General features: G+C 32.4%; 1 protein-coding gene and 1 long non-coding RNA gene across 3 annotated transcripts; one reads left to right on the top strand and one right to left on the bottom strand.

The window, feature by feature from the left end:
* Positions 1–2035: 2035 nt before the first annotated feature.
* LOC132051060 (MATH domain and coiled-coil domain-containing protein At3g58270-like) lies at positions 2036–8607 on the top strand. The gene is made up of 6 exons (XM_059442361.1): positions 2036–2256; positions 2791–2917; positions 6830–6993; positions 7160–7436; positions 7540–7706; positions 8416–8607. The coding sequence occupies exons 1-6, from the start codon at positions 2235–2237 to the stop codon at positions 8574–8576; spliced, it is 918 nt and encodes a 305-aa protein (XP_059298344.1). The 5' UTR covers positions 2036–2234; the 3' UTR covers positions 8577–8607.
* Positions 8441–14349, bottom strand: LOC132051061 (uncharacterized). 2 transcript variants are annotated; one of them, XR_009413560.1, is made up of 6 exons: positions 14090–14349; positions 13740–13788; positions 12811–12961; positions 11412–11457; positions 8641–10733; positions 8441–8572 (listed from the first exon to the last, which is right to left on the bottom strand). It is a non-coding gene; the product is annotated as an uncharacterized LOC132051061 (long non-coding RNA). The 2 variants fall into 2 exon arrangements; XR_009413559.1 differs by lacking the exon at positions 14090–14349 and having other exon boundaries at positions 13740–14081.
* Positions 14350–17284: the final 2935 nt, after the last annotated feature.

Below are 17284 nucleotides of genomic sequence, written 5' to 3'. Positions count from 1 at the left end.
GGAAGTAGAAGAGTGTCTAGAACTTGATTTTTTTTTTTTAAGTCTATTGTAATTTAATGATGTATTTCGTTGCTAATGGAATGAAATATTTTTCAATTATTATGAACCTCTCGTATTGGATGAATTATTTTTAAATATTATATTTATTTTTGCACATTCAAAAGGTGTGGATTACACAATACAATAACAAAATAAAAAAGACATAAAAGAAAAAAAAAACTAATACAAAGCAGAATAATTTTTTCTTTTCTATCTTTCTTGAACCAAAAAAGTACTTTCATAGCTTTGGGAGTAAAACAAAAGAGATTAATCAAAACCCTATAAAATATGACACTTAAACCTAAATATAACAAGTTTTCAAACGTACTTCGGAGCACTTTACAACCCCTAGCTAAAATGACGATCAAAATGTATATGTATACTTGATGTAATGAGCCGATATTTTTATACACTAAAAAAAATATTGAGTTCTATATCAAAATTTTTATATTCTGGTGTTTTGAAACGTGACTAATCTTCGGTCAAAATACGAAAAAAAGCTTAATTTTGAGTTTGATTTTCAAAGAATAAAGGTTGGGGTCCCCGGGGGGGGGGGGGGGGGGGAGGCTTCACGCATAGAATCTGTGCGTGAAGCCTACTTTGGTTCTTTTTTTTTTTTAACGGGTTAGTTTGGTTCCAAAAAAAAAATTTTGGTTTAAAAAAGTTCCGGACCCTATTTGTATAGATCACCCAATAATACATCTTGGGAGCCTAGCACTAAATAAATCAAAACTCGGAATAAGTTTGATTCAGATACCAATTTTAGGAAAATACTCCTCCAGTCCAAAATAAGTGATTTTTTGGCGAGGCACACCCTTTAAAAAATTAATTAATTACACTAGTTACAAGGTTATTTGGCCATATTACTCTTTTGTTTTTCCCAAATTTTTCTTAGAAATAATTGGAAAACTCACTAAAGAGAAGGATAACTTTAGAAATAATTAATTAATAACCCCTTGAACTTATAAAAATTCACTTATATTGGACCAAGGAAAATGCTAGAAATTCACTTCTCTCTCTCTCTCTCTCTCTCTCTCTCTCTCTCTTGGTTTGGAAAGCCACCTCACGTAATTGGAATTGGGTGTAATTGGATTCTCTACTCTACTCTTTTGTTTTTTTAGTCGTTTGTTTGATCAAGTAATTACCCAGTTAGGTGGGAATTGGATGTAATTGAGGGGGTGTAATTGCATTCTCCAATTCTCAAGGGGGATGAGAATTGAGTGTAATTACACCCTGTAATTCCAGGTTTACTTTTTAGTTTCTTTCTTTTTTGTTTTATTTTAATTTCTTTTCATTTTTAATTTATTTTTATTTCTATTATTTTATTTTTACTTTTTAATTATTTTTATTTTTTAAAATATACTTTTCTTTTTTATTTTATTTATCTTCAATTTCCTTTCTTCTCAATCCCAATCTTTACTTCTTGTGGTTCCATATAATTGCTCGTATTTTTTTATTTTATTAATTTATCATAACCGTGCTATTATTCTAATTTTTGAAACTACGCCTCTTAATATTAGAAAGAATGAGTCATTAACAAACTTGACATATAATGAGTGACATTATTAAAGTAGAATTTCGTTATGAATGAGGTTATTCAAAGACACATATTTTTTAAAATTTTTTGATAATTAAATTTTATTTTTAAATTAAACAAACTATGTAATTACACTTGTGCAACCAAATAGCACGCTTGCAATTACACTATAATTACATTATGACAAACAAATTGGTCGTTGCAATTACAATACTGTGTAATTACTAGGCTATGTAATTACTACCCTAGTAATTACACCAATTCCAATTACCAGGTGGCTTTCCAAACAGACCCTTATTTTGATCCGGAGGGAGTAAATGTTAAACTTAACTAACCAAATAGTTAGAGATTGCCTAAAAACATAAAAAGAGAACAATTTATTCCTTGACCAAACGTGACACAAAGTTAATGGTGCGAAAAGAGCAACTGGAGAGATATGTGACCTCCAGATGCAAGAAAAGTAGCAACTGAAGAGACCTCTAACCCTTGGGATGCTGAAAAAAGCACAAATGAAGACCTCTATATTAATTGCCTTGGGATGCTGAGAAAAGAGCAAATGAAGAGCCCATTTAAATTGATAACAGTCCTAATATAGCCAAAGGTTCAAGTAATATACAATAGTTGAGCAAGGATACCAAAAGTCCCTCAAAGTTTCAACATGTCTGTAGTTCCCTCTAAAGGTAGTGCTATGAGATACTCTCCTTACTGTTCTTTTCAAGTTTAATGGTCTACGTAGAATTTCAAGAATCTGTGTGCAGCTTTAACAATTCCAAACATATATAGTTAATGGTCTATATTGTATTTCAAGAATCTTCACGCAGCTTTGTAAACTGTAAAAAAAACTTTCAAACATACATAGTTTACACTAGATGCAAATGTAATTTCTTAGCTCTTTCTCTAATTCAATTCAACTTCAATTTCCACTACATGTGCATGTGAATTTGTCAGTTTGTTTTATTTCTTTTTATTCTTTCCCATAAAAACTGAAAAGTGAATTCTGATACTGAAGACGCACGTAGCTTCATATTAAATTTAAATCTACCCACATAAAGTGTCTCTTCCTTTATAATTTTCCAGGATTTAGGAACAGGACCATTTTTTTGTTATAGTTTGAATTTCTTGTCATTCTTATCTATTTTTGAAAGACTGCCTTTTGAGTTTCTTCTTGCTCTTCTCTTCAATGTCTAATTATATATTTTTCCATTACATTTCAGAGGGTGCAGAAAATAAAGATGCATCACCAAAACGTTACTTGATGAAGATTGAATCATTATCTTTGCTCTCAGACAATGGTATTAACAAGTATGAATCAAGTGAGTTTGTATCCGGCAGCTACAAATGGTACTGCTCATACCCTTACCTTCTCAAAATTTGTCTAAACTTCAATCTTATTTTTGTCTCTATTTCTGGGACTCGCTTTTCAGATTTCAAATTCTATCATGCACAATATTTTTGTTGATGTTAATCTCTCACACTACTAGCCTGTTAGCTTGCCTTGACATACTGTAATTATAAGCATGGGTGTGGTTTTTCTTTGTGTATCCTCCAAAATAGACAAATACTTGTGACAACATATACTTGTGTTAAAAAATACGGGTACTTAATACAAAATCCTTCCAATAAAGTGAGAGCTTCTAATATTTGACTGATCTATCACGCTCAGACTCCATATGACATGGGCAGTAACTGAAGATGTTGCCTTATTTGAGTACAAATCATAACTATGTAACACATATACGAAGGAAATATTGGAGACCTGAAGGGACTGCAGGCTGGTAACATTAATTTAAGCTAATTAATTCGTAGAGATGTTTTGAACATATTTCGTTAATGTCACTAATATGTATTAAGATACATACCCTGGACCCCTGCTGGTACGAAACAAAGAATTCGTTGCCTAAATATTTTTGGGAGAAAGCATTCTTGTTCATCTTATGTTGTTATGATGGATGTATGTGTATTCAATTTTAATGAGTGCTGAGAGGAAAAAATTATAAAACATTTAACAAATGTATATATATCAAGTAACCAAAGTAACGGCCAAGATTCATTTTCTGTTAAATTTTTTACAACTGCACTTAACAAATGTTGATATATATACATTAAGTAACCAAAGTAATGGGCGAGTAAAAAGGAATGGAATTAAGGAGTAATTTGTTAAACCTTTCATTTTTTCTAAAGCACCTAGGTCGAACCAGTATGGATACATGTACCTGCCCTGAATGTTTAATAAACCTGCTAAAATGGACCATACGTTTAATCAGAGGCGGATCCAGAATTTGAAGCTTGTGGGTTCCCAGCTAGCAGCGTCTGTTGTTACTGGGTTCTCAGCTCAAATTTCTTATATATTTGAAGGATTTCACATTATAAATACAAGGTTCGGATAAAAGTGGTGGGTTCCCGCGAACCCACACCCAATGGTGTGGATCCGCCCCTGCGTTTAATAGGTCAATACCTATATCCAAAACTCATATCCTATTCCGTGATTAATAGCAATGAACTGAATATGTTCATTTCAGATATATGAACTTAGTTGGCATGAGCTAATTAGTTACACGAACTCGGGTGCGGGTATCCGATACGGCTACGGATTCGAGTGTCGGATTCGGCAAAATCTAAATTTTAAGATTCGGGGGTGCGTATCCAGTTATGGATACGGGTGTGGGATTCTAACTGTAAATATGAAAAAATATAAAAGACATATGAAAAAATACGTTCCAAGAATAATCCGTTGTACAAAGGGGTCAATTTTATTATGTTCAACCAAGTAAATATGTCCGTGCTTTTGTGCGATTAAAAATATAAATTAATTATCAAAAAATTGACATGCTAATAATTAATTTTAAAATTATCCCTATATTGTATAAGAAAGAAACATTTATAAATAGCATAATTAGGTGTCTTTCAATTTTGTGACACAAGTAGCATATAATGGAAAATAAAGGGGATAAAAATAGCACATATGAAGAATAAAGGGGTCATTTTTGTACGTTAACACAATTAAGACTTTTAAGAGTCCTAATTCAGCTTGTACACGACAACATGTCTCCTCCAGCTGTAAGCAGTCATCTTCTTCATATTCCCCAAATTTCATTTTCAAGCTTTTACAGAGCAGAGTTTTCAAGCCTCTAGGTCATCTCTTTCACAGTCTTTCATTCTTTCCCCAAGATAGAAAGAGAAAGCCATTCAAGGCCGAAAATAAACCCTCCATCTATATCACTGCTTCTCTCTGCCATCCGAACTCAACACAACCTTGTATTCTTGGTTTATCTAAAAGTACTATAATATTGAAGGTATGTCATTTTTCTTATTTTAAATCTGTTTTATTTTTAATTTTGAGAAATCAAAATCTCAAATTTTTCCCCCAAATTTGTCGACGGACTCCGGTCAAAGTATCCGTATGTAATTGACCGTATCTCGGACGTTTGCCGTCCCCTCACCCGCACCCGACCGTATCCCGAACGGGGACGGCACCCAAAATGGCGAGTCCGTGTAACTTAGGGCATGAGTTTTTGGGTGCATGTACCATAAATTGGTAATGGAATGCAAGAAGGGTTAGCTATAAGCTATGAAGCTATGGACCGGACAAACTGGAAATCTTTGTTGAAACCTTGATTTACTATATTTACGAATATAATTGCTTAGCCTTGATTGTAGTACAATGGTGCAGCATACTTGACATAGGCCTTTTTCGAATAAGCCAATTCATTTGGGACCCTACAGATCCACTCTTTTTCCTATTCAAAGATCAGCTCCCTGGCTCTCTGATCCTTGGTCAACCTAAGGATTTTTTTCTCTATATTTAGTTACCACCAACCAGAGCGTATGAGAAGCAAGCCAGCCACCTTTTTTCTAGAAAGGATTGTAGTAATCTGGTTTGACACTATTTGGAATGGCTCTCTCATATTGAGAAATTATGTCTAGTGGCATTTCTACTTTCTTTCCAAACATAAAAGGCAAAGAAATGTCTCTTCTATAGTTTAGGTTAAGGTTATATATTTCCCAACAAAGCCTGCACCCTTTTTGTTTTCATTCTTTTTTTGTTATCCAGTTCCTTTATAATGTTTGCATTTCTATTCTTGAAGACTTTGTTGACAAGATCTGCAAAGTTACCAGTGTGTTTTACGTAATTGTAACTTTTCTTTTTCTGGCTTGTGATTTTTTTTTCTCTTATTCGGGTAATCAGGGACGGCTGGATGGGGAAGCAACTAAAGCACATGCTTTAGGCCCCCCCAAAATGAAGGCCCCAATATTTTTTTATTTTATATACTTATATATTATAAAACTATGAATAAAAGAGACTAGATTTTATACTTCTTTTCTTGAAATGTGCTAAAGGTAATTGAAATAAATAATTTTAATTTTATACTCTTTCAGTCTCATTTATATGACATTTTTTCTTTCAGTTAATCCAAAAAAGAATAACATCTTATTTTACCCTTTATGAGATGATTTATAGCCACAAAATTTCTTTGGCGTTTTTTAAACCAAAAGTTTTAAAAATCTTTCTTTTTCTCTTACTTCGTGTCTAATCAAACGCCTTTACATAAATTAGCAAGTAATAAATATTATGCAATATATAAAATTGAACAAATTGATGACTACTTTGATAATTTTAAAAAGATGAAGTCTCTTGTAGAGTTGATTGTTTCTTATAAATACTTGATTAAACCATTTTTTTTTACATCAAAATAGACTTGAATTGTTCGAAACGTATGAAATTATTTTGACATCTACATAGTGTTACGAAATTGAGATTATTAGATTATGAGAAGTTAGAAAATATTATCATAATTGTCTATATATGTTTCTTAGACAAATGTTTATTTAAACTTTAGTGAATAGAGTTACTAAATATCTCTAATAGTGAAGCTAACATGTAACTGAGTGAATAAACCAGATATATAAGATGAACTATATACCATTTTCACCCAAAAAAAAAAAAAAAAGTATTAAAATAAAAATATGTAAAATGTTATTAGATATTTTTAAGGCCTCTTATAGAGGTTTAGCTTTAGGCCATTGATTTCGTTGAGCCGCCCCAGTTCGATTTCCACGGAGAGGTTTTGAAAGCTGGACACATTGCTTGGCAAGTAGACCTTATAATTACTATTATATGGTATAGCATGAATAATTTTAAGTTTTTCTGTAAATGAATTTAAGATTATTCCCTTGTATGTGCACTTGTTTCGATATTATCTTTTGTTTTCAATTTGTTCTGAATATCTTCAATTATTCATGGAATTGGGACAGGAAAATGATCATTTATCCTAACGGAGATGGAAATGGACATGACCATATATCTATATACTTGGCCATTGTTGGGACAAGCTTCCTAGATGCTGATTGGGAAGTGAATGCCACATTTAGCTTCTTGATATTTGATCAAATTCATGACAACTACAGTGTAGTGAGAGGTATAGAGATTTTTTCTCTTTGAAACATTCTTCTTCTTGATGCCTTCCAAAGGTTTCTTTGAATATATAAATTATGTCATTAGTATAAATAGAAAACTTCCTATTTAAATAGGCAATGTTGACTAGGTTAGAAACACTTGTTAGGACAGTAAATATTTTGATGCAGGAATGGAGCGACGTTTTCGCAATATCAAGACTGAATGGGGTTTCTCAAAATGTATCTCTCATGCAACATTCAAAGATCCCTGTAATGGTTACCTTGTCAATGACGAATGTGTCTTTGGAGTAGATGTATATGTCACCAGGAACCACGGAGTAGGTGAATGTATGTCCTTGTTGAAAGACGTCAAGGCTTATAAGCATGAATGGAGGATTTCTAATTTCTCAAAATTGAAGATTGAGCACTTGTATTCTGAAGAGTTTACTGTTACTGGTTACAAATGGTATATTGTTCATGTCCTTTTCATTCCTCATATATATTCTTATTTCTTTCATACATGTGTTTGTCTTTGTAATATAAATACAATTTGATGTGTTTGGATGCAGGAAAATTTTGCTATATCCTACAGGTATTGGTGAACAAAAAGGGAAGAGCATCTCCATCTTTCTTGAATCAGTTGATACTGAAGGATTTGATTGTCGAAAAAGGGTCCAGGCAAAATATAGCATTTCTGTCAAAGACCAGATTAGTGGTGCACATCGCAAGATGACCAGTACATCCTCTTGTTCCTTAATTAGTTGAACTGTTTTTGGTTTCTGCATTAGTAGGTGATGTGTTGATTTTGAATAACTAATTACCAAAATTGAATTTCTCTTAAAATGATTTTGTTTGTAAATTGGTGTTTTATATTAGATAATATATATTTTTTTTTAATTTTAGAATTGAATGAAACCTTAAAGGAGAGTTCCCCTTTTCACATTCCATGGAGATTAAGAATAATGCAGTGTGACTTTTTGATTTTTTAAACAAAATATTACCACGTAAGAGTTGACCTTATTGGGATGCATTCTCTCTGCCCCTCTCTATGATTTGTCGTAGTCTTTAAGGTGTTGAACTTGCCCAATTGAGCAAGGTATAGACAATTTTCTATTCTCTTTTCTGATTTACAATGTATCTATATAGTTGGCTAATAACAAGAGATATTGTTTTATACACAAAATATATGTAATTAAAAAAAAAAAAAAAAAAGTTTGTATTTTTTTGTTTAAAATTGTTTCCGGGTAAAAGAGTGTCAAATCTTATTTTTGAAATTAGTGTCTTTTTGCGAATAACAAACTATTATTTTCATAAAATTAATTAAATTTAGTCGATTATCAAATAATCAATAATCTAAATGATTAGAAGCAGTTTGAAAATCCTAACAGATATTTGCAGTTGGCTTCTATTTCTCTATTGAAGAATTAGACATTTTGCCCTTGCAGGTTCTATAAGATGTTTTCAAGCAGCTGGAACCAGTTGGGGATGGAATGCATTTATGCCGCTAAGTGAATTGAGGGATCCAAAGAAAAGCTTTCTTTTCTTAGACTGCTGCATTGTGGAAGCAGATATTTCTGTACTTGGTGTCGTGAAGGGTTTAACCTAGTATATATTAACTGATATCGTTTGCTATGTATAAATCGCTCTGCTGATGTCGTGAATGGTTTAACCTAGTATATTAGAGTATATATTAACTGATATCGTTTGCTATGTATAAATCGCTCTGTTGGTGTCGTGAATGGTTTAACCTAGTATATTAGAGTATATATTAACTGATATCGTTTGCTATGTATAAATCGTTCTGCTAGATAGCTTAGATGAGTTTGGGGGGAAATGATTTACGATTTAACAAGTCTCTTTGAAATGTTCCTTTCATTTGAAACAGTACTTGTGTATGGCCACATAGAAATGATCTCTTATTTTGACAATTGGTGCCATTGCTTTTTGTCATGCCAACTAGTTGATGTTAAGCAGACAAGCCGGCATGTAGGGACACATGACAATTGACAAAATTCATCAGGGCATGAATGATCCCTATTCCAACACTCCTCGCTTTCTCGTGTTCCTTCCTTGACCTCGTCCCTCTTTTCATTTCGTCCTCTCTTGGGTTGTAAGGACGCAAATGATTCGAGTATCATATATCAAGCGTAACTTTCCCAGACCCCTCAGCCTGCTACTCCACGGATTTCAAAAGTTCGATTTTGGTAGACACGGTTCATGGTGTTGCCTTAGAGAGGCCAAATTGTGTTGTAGATGTGTTGGCCAAGCAAGAGAGCCATCACTAGCTCTAACAGTGTCTGCCAAACAATGCTAAACCTCCCTCCAATGGCTATAGGGGATCTTTCAACTTAGAAAGAGCTGCTCATTGAGACTTTATTATTAAATATAAAAATAACACAGACCAAAATTCATTAGAGGTTTTATTTAGTAAAATAAAAAGCACCTCTAATGAATTTACCCGAATTGTAGATTGACAAAGATGGCAAATTTGTGGTACTGAATTGACAACACTTTGCCAGTTTGCCAGGGCTGTCAATGCTTCGGGGTAATATTAGTTTCCAATTTTCCCTCCCTACTGAGAGCACATAACAACATGGATGATCAAATTTCCTCATGTTCTAATGATTATGTAAGTCACTAAGACACATGCACTTCTAAAAACTGCAGATAGAACCAACTCCTATGTTTCCTGAATGTGCCCAAGAAATGAGGTCTCCTTACCAAATATGAATGTGTGTCTAACTCTATTTGAACTGTATCCAGTTCACTTCTGACCTGCAGACTCTCAACCTGACCATCATAAAACTAGGCAGACAGGTTTTTTCAACTTGTGTATTGGTGCAAGGGAAACAAGTACAAAGGAGCAGCCCGGTGCACCAAGCAAACTAAGCAAAGAAGAAACAAGTACAGAAAAGAAGAATTGGAATGAAATTTGCATTCTTTCTTTTCTTAATCTGCTTAGTGATTTAACCTGTGGCCCCTTCTCCTTGGATTTTTCAAATCAAACCTGAGCCATAATTTCCAGAATTGGAATGAAATTGAATACATTATTTCTTTTCTGAATCTGCTTAGTAATGTAATTTTTGGGCCTTTCTCCTTGGATTTTTCAAATCTATATCTGATTCTAATTTCCAGAATATTAAGCTCAGCAATTTAGCCTCTGTTTATTTGCTCAATTGTGTAGCCATATGTTTCATCAAGTTTAAAACATTCTTTAAGACTTTCTTGCCTTCAGATTCATTGCTAACAAGGCCTGAATAATAGACAAAAGGCCTAATTCCTAAGATTTACAATATCTAAGAGCTTTTACGTTCTACCTGTTGGAGTTATCATGTCAATTTTTAAGAAAATTTTGATGAGCTGTCCCAAGTGGAGTATGGTACTATTGCAGATAGGATTGTAGTTAATGACAAAGCTATAATCTATTGCCACGGAAATGACCAGCTCTTAGACTACTAAATTTTGTTATTACTTTGTGTTCCCACTCATATGCTTTAAATTTTGGCCACAATTTTGGAAGATTAACAGTTAGCAGCAGCATTCTCAAACCTGATTTGAACCTGAATCCTCAGCAAGCAGATCTTATGGGCAGAAAAGGGTCGTGTTCCCATTGTGGTGTCAGATGTGAGTGCTTTTGACCACCTTTTATCAGACTTTGCATGTTTGTCTTCCTTCTCGTTCTTCAATTGAATGTTTCTTGTTGATATCAACCGTAAAGATAAGACTTCCAAAATGCTTAGTTTTGGTGGCCAATCTTCAACAACTGAAAATTCAAAACTTGCATGCATGAGACACCCAATATTGAGAATTCCTAAGCTGATTTATCGGTTAGATGAATAACACGAAACTTCTTTGGTTTTGTTAACTAAATAACACTTGATTTCAGATACAACAGTCATTAGTCTCACACACAGTGAATTTATCTAGGATAATTCCACAGTTGGTCCCCAATCATAGGCATCCACACTTTTAATCCCCTTTTTTTAAAAAAAAAAAAAAAATTGTAATGGTCCGTAAGTCCTAATTGGAGCAGTTTCCAGATTCTTGCCCAACAAAAAAAGAAATGAGAATCACAGACACGGAGGAGAAAGGTCCTCTATGTGCAGGTCCCACTTTTCATGATATTGTTTATTGACATATAACTTCACAATAATGTCGTCAGTCATTGCTTAAGAACTCAAAGACCACAGTTTAAGAAGTGTAAAGTTTAACTACAAGATACTCATGGACCAGGGCTACAGAGTGAATTGGTTTTTTAACTAACTTTTGATGTTCTTACAAGTGATAAGTCTTTGTTGATATAACAGTATGGTTTTGACCCAGTGATTTCGATTAACAAAACCTAGGGGTATATCTTGAAAATAGTTCTTTTCCCAAAAAGAAATGGAAGGAAAGGGACCAAATGGATACCAGATTGACATTGATGATATTGTTTTATTACCTTTGAACATGTGGTCTTTCTGATAGGAATGTATCCCATAGGAATCCTGCAGGTAGTAAGAACTTGCATCATTAAAGATAAGAGGTGAGATAAAAGTATCACCTCGCTAGCTTTGCCATACACTAAGAAAGCATAGTAATAAACTGAAGTTTATATGTAATGATAGCTTATTTAATGCTTTATGATACAAGGCAAAAAATTGCAGTTGCGGAACTACTTTCACAGCTATTTCCTAACAATTATCTGTTTGAAGAGCGTAATAGACGGGATTGTGGTGCCTAAAGCAAAAAATTTAAATATCTAGGCTCGTTGTTTCAAGAGATTTACCTGATAAAAAAATAATGAAATGATAAATGAACATGTTACACATAGAATCCTCTTCAAAAAAGATATTAGACATAGAATCAAAATTGGATGATTGAAATGGGGAAGTGCTACCGGGGTGTTATGTGATAAAAGGATGCCTACAGAAGTGAAAGGTAAGTTTTATTTAAAAGTTAGAAGATCAACTTGCTTGGGACTGAGGTGTAGTTATTATTGTTGTTGAGGAAAAGGGAATCATCCACTATAAAGTCTGCGTTCCCAACATTGAGTGCAGTCAAAATACTAGCCTCCTCCTGAAGCACAAACATCACCAGTAAGGCAGTAACACATAAAACAGCAGATTCGTAATAGAAAAAGGGATTGCCACCATTGTGTATGGAAGGGTCGCAAGTGAAGCCAATAAATTACTCCAAACAAAACTAGTCTTTCTCGATAATTCGTGATATCCAGATTGCATGGCCATCTTTTCTTGTTCTCCCTCCAAAGCTAATCCAAAAAGATTCTGAGTGCCGTTAGCACTTGTGTTGAAGAAGGGTATGTCAACATGAAACCTCGATCTACGAGCTTGTGTACAGTGAAACTTTCCAATATTTTCCTGATTTGAACAAGACCTGTTGTCTTTTCTCATTATACTTCGTGAATCATATTCTTTAAATCTGTTATCCACCAGCATTTACCTCAATTTGTATGGGTCCTTCAACTGGTGAAGAGAATGAAAAAACATACTCTCTTTAACATATTCTTAAACGTCAATGCATATTTTACATGGACTGTTAGTTTCATAATACTTCTGATTTATTGCTTTATGCACAAAGTTATATTTAATTATCTTATGCTTGACATACTGTAGTCTCTGGGACAACTTTATCAGCTGTACTGAATTCCTTTATTAGTTATTTCACAGTTTAAACACTGATGAACTGTGAACTTAAACAGGTACCCCACTTTGGATCACCTGACAAACCAGTGCTGTGTAATGCTTGTGGATAAAGATGGAGGATTAGGGGAACTCTGGATAACTATATCCCAAAACATGCCAACAAAGAAACTCAAAGCTTTCTACTTAGTAAATTACCTTCTGAGGTGAAGCCGGTTGACTTGGATCATGGTAGCCAAAGACTAGCAGTTGGAGAAAAGGTTGTTGGACTTGATGACTCTTCAGCTAGTGGTGAAGAGGAAATAGATGACATATCAAGCTCAGGGTCACCAGGATCACTCTCAGAGAACTGCATGCAGATGCAAGAAATAAATGATAAAACAATTCAGTTATGTCATAAATGTCCATTGCACTTGACTTCGTTAGCTAAACAATCATGCACTGAATATGCCCTTAAACTGAGGAGTTTAAATAAAATGTACAAAGATAATCACACCCCATTCGGTTTCTGGCCAATTGTCTTCCATTTAGTTTGAACAGATAATAGCTCCGGATTCATTTTCTGGCCAATTATTTTGCTAGCTAAATGAAAATTTTGGGATATAAGAAGTCAGGAAAGCTAAATTTTGGAGAAGCAGACTTGCTCCTTATACTTCAACTAGTTTCTGATCACGTGAGTTGCACGTGTATATCAATGTTAATCAGTACAAAAATCTTTCTAAAATTACAAAATATTATTAAAACATATGTAAGGTAAGAAATAAAATTTCAAGGAAGATCCCTAGTATTATTCTAAAAACCGGAAACACAAAAAGGTGTAGAGTTGGCCAATGATGGTCACTTTGTAGGGTTGTATACAAATCAAGCTCCTATAGATCTACTTGATCTCACGACTATTTCAAAGTGTTTCTACAGATGTTGAATTTATCAATCTTTATTCTTCATTGTGCAGCAACATATGCATATACCAATTTCATTATTGAACAACTCATCTAAGGGAAAACACACATTGACAGAAAAAGAAGAATTCTGCGGGGGTAAGAAACAAATTAAAAAGATTCCATGTTTCTTGAAAACTAGTAAAAGAATCTATGGGGAAAAAATACATTGAAGAATTGAGAACTCACTTGTAACACCACAACAATAGCAAGGTCCTTCCTTTCTTATCTCTGCAACCTAAATGGCAAATTGAAAGAGAACTTCATAGACAGAGAGCAGTCCAAACTTTAACTCATAAGGTAACATAAATTATGATGGAGAGAAGAAGGTGAAGGTGAAGGTGAAGGCCAAATGCTTCTTCCACCATACATAGGAAGGCAACACTAAGGGAAATAACAACAGTAATTATATTAGTACAAATTTGAAAATTTTTAAATTAACATCATAGGCTACAATAGCTAAGTAAAAATTGTAAAATGAAATGAGATTGCAATGGCTTATAAGTAACAATTGCATTCCTAAAGAGATGTATTCTCACCTGAGAAAAGTGTTTTGCAGTTGCAATACCGGCTGAGAATTAAACACACAATCTTCAAAATGGTGTGGTAATTCGTGGAGTTCAAGAAATAGAAAAATATAAATTAGTGTAATAATGGAAACTTTTAAGCTTCTTACCATATGGAATCTGAAAAGATTGCAATTACAAAGTGGGGAGGAATTAAGTATCATAATTATGTCATTATTACTATTTTTATTACTCTTCTTCCGTTTCACTCATATGCACGTCAAGTTCATCAAACTAAGCATTATGACAGGTACTCCCTCCGTCCAGTTTTACTTGTCTACTACAGTCAAATCTCACTATAATAGCAGCGTTTGTCTGAAAATTTCATGGCTGCTATAATGAGGTACTGCTATGTATATATATACTGGCATTTGATGTTTAGATTTCATTTAGCTGTTACAAACAAACTATGCAATTTTTTTTTTTTTTTAATGCTAGTATAAATGAAACCAAAAATACTTCTTAATTTTAAAATCCCAATTGATTTTCTTATTTCATTAATTAAAAATTAAAAAGACTAATAAATTACTATGAAATCCATAACTAGTTATACCATACCGATAAAAAATTAAAATCTAAGGAACATATGCATTTAAAATCAATTGAAAATTTAAATTTAAATTTTCAATTAATTTTAAATGCATATGTTCCTTAGATTTTAATTCTTTATCGGTATGGTATAACTAATTATGGATTTCTTAGTAGATTATTCCATAAATTCCAGTCTCTTAGTAATAATATAACGTTTGAACTGACGAAGATTTTTATTCAAACTTTCAGCAAAAGGGAATTCAATAGCTTTACCTTGAAGGCTGTCTAAGAGCTTAATAGTTTAATTGAAGATTTTTAGATATTCGTACTTGAAATTTACTATGTACATGACATGAATGATGATTATTATAAATATTTTAATATTTTATTTTATAGATAATATATTTCTTACAAAATATTATTACACAATATTTTATAAGTTATAGAGAGGTAATTTTACAAAGAGTGTACTTTTATAATGAATGCAATTGTTGTTATAGGCAGAATGCTGTTATAGAGAAGTAAAATATAACATAAAAAATCAGTTCCGGAGAAAATCAGGCCGTTATAATGATATGTTGTTATAACAAATGGCAATTATAGAGAGGTTTGACGGTAAACTAAAAATAGTTGTCCAGAATTACTTGCCCACTTAGAAAACCAAAAGATAATAATTTATCATTTTTTCCTATTTTACCCTTAGTATTAATAAGTCAAAATTTTCAATTCCTTTTTCCAACACTTTGAAATGATACTAGTCAAACTTGGCTTAATATGAAAATTTTGGCTCCAAAACTAACTTTTTATGGGGAATATGTGGATTGTTGGAACCTGTTACTTAATTAGTTTGTTGCACATTTATTTTTGTAAGCTTTAATTGATTCAATCATTAGGTAATTAGCAATAGTTAGGGGTAATATGGTAAACTTTCCATTCTATTAAGCGTGTCAAGTCAATAGGTGACAAAGAAAATCGGACCGAGGGAGTAATTAATTGGAAGATAAGATTACTTTTTATATACAAGAAATTATCATAAATAGTGTTTAATGAGGGATAAAATGGACATTTAATATTTGATGGGCAAATTGGTCAATCAACTTTTAGCTATGGGCTTTCCACTTTTATAATAATGTTTCATTTTGCCGTATTCTTTTCAAGTAGAAAGATTAGCTTTAGTGTTTAGAGTGTCAACGGACAAAAGAGCATGGCAGAGGATTAGGTAACATATTATAAAGGGTGGATAAAATATAGTTCTTAATCAAATGACCCATTATAAAAATGGTATAAAATAAAAATATTCCTAAAAAAATTGGTACAAAAAGACCACTTAGTGTTTAGCGACAAAAGAGCATAAGGAAGGTAACATATTATAAAGGACAAAATGTGAGTCCGAATCAAAACGACAATAAAAATCCATTAACCAAAATATTCCTAAAAAAATTAAGTCCTTTAGCGCGCGCATTTAAAGGACATAACCGCGCTAAAGATAAAAGATTTTCTTTCTCTCTCCTTTAACGCAAAGAAAATCGCGCTTATAGAGTTCCATAAAACCCGTCGGGTTCCACCACAGGCAAAAAAAAATTTAAAAAACACCATTGGGAGCAATTTCAAGGTGGTCCCCACTTCATAATACGTCGTTTTCTATTAATTTTCGTCGGGAAAGTTTAGATTTTCGGTATATTCAAGTCAAGGAGTAAGATTCTAAGCTCAAATTTTTGAAAAAAGCGATGTACAACTCGATTAAGACAACCCTACAAAAATCTTCGATTAAGGTTTTCTACTATGAACTTTTGTTATTATTTTGTTATATACATTATATTGTAAGCATGTTTAACATTTAATCGTCGTTAATTTTCAAAAAAAATCAATTTTTTTTTGTTCTTGATCGGGCTGGGCAGTAACTTTTGCTACTGTTCCGTTTTTTTTTTTTTCGGCTAATTTATTATTTGTTAAATGTTTATGAATTGTTAATTTTTTAAATGTTTATGAATTGTTAATTTGTTAAATGTTTATGAATTGTTAATTTGTTAATTGTTTATGAATTGTCAATTTGTTAATTGTTTATGAATTGTTAATTTGTTAATTGTTTATGAATTGTTTAATATAGTAATGTACTATTATTTGTAAAATATGCAATTCTTAATTAATTAGTTGTTAATTATTGATTATGAATTGATATTTTGTTAATTGTTTATGATTTATTATTTTGTTAATTGATTATGAATTATTAAATCTATATTATTTTAAAAGCATGAATATATATGTTAAATAAAAAAAGATTATCTAAAAAAGAATAGTTAAAGTTCTTCTTTTAATATTTATGTTCACAGAAATAAAAATTATTATGAATTTCATAAATAGATACGTTAAGGATAAAATGCAAAGTCCCTAGAAAAATATGTGGTCGACGAATATACTCTTTTAGTCTAATTTTATCATATTTGTGTTGGCTATTTGGTCAACTAAAAATATATCACATATTCAAAATAGAGTTCTAAACAAATACTACTGCTGAATTTCGATTCCCAAACTAATTAACTTAAAAGTCTTTGCCATCACATAATTCAAAACCCCGTGTCCTTACTATCACATATTAAATTTACCGCACATTTAATATAACAAAAGTTATTCTCAAAA

The sequence above is a fragment of the Lycium ferocissimum genome, chromosome 3 (genome assembly GCF_029784015.1).
Source record: "Lycium ferocissimum isolate CSIRO_LF1 chromosome 3, AGI_CSIRO_Lferr_CH_V1, whole genome shotgun sequence".
Lineage (NCBI taxonomy): Eukaryota > Viridiplantae > Streptophyta > Magnoliopsida > Solanales > Solanaceae > Lycium > Lycium ferocissimum.
Note: the sequence above shows the minus strand (reverse complement) of the source record. Positions and strands in the feature narration are given on the sequence as shown.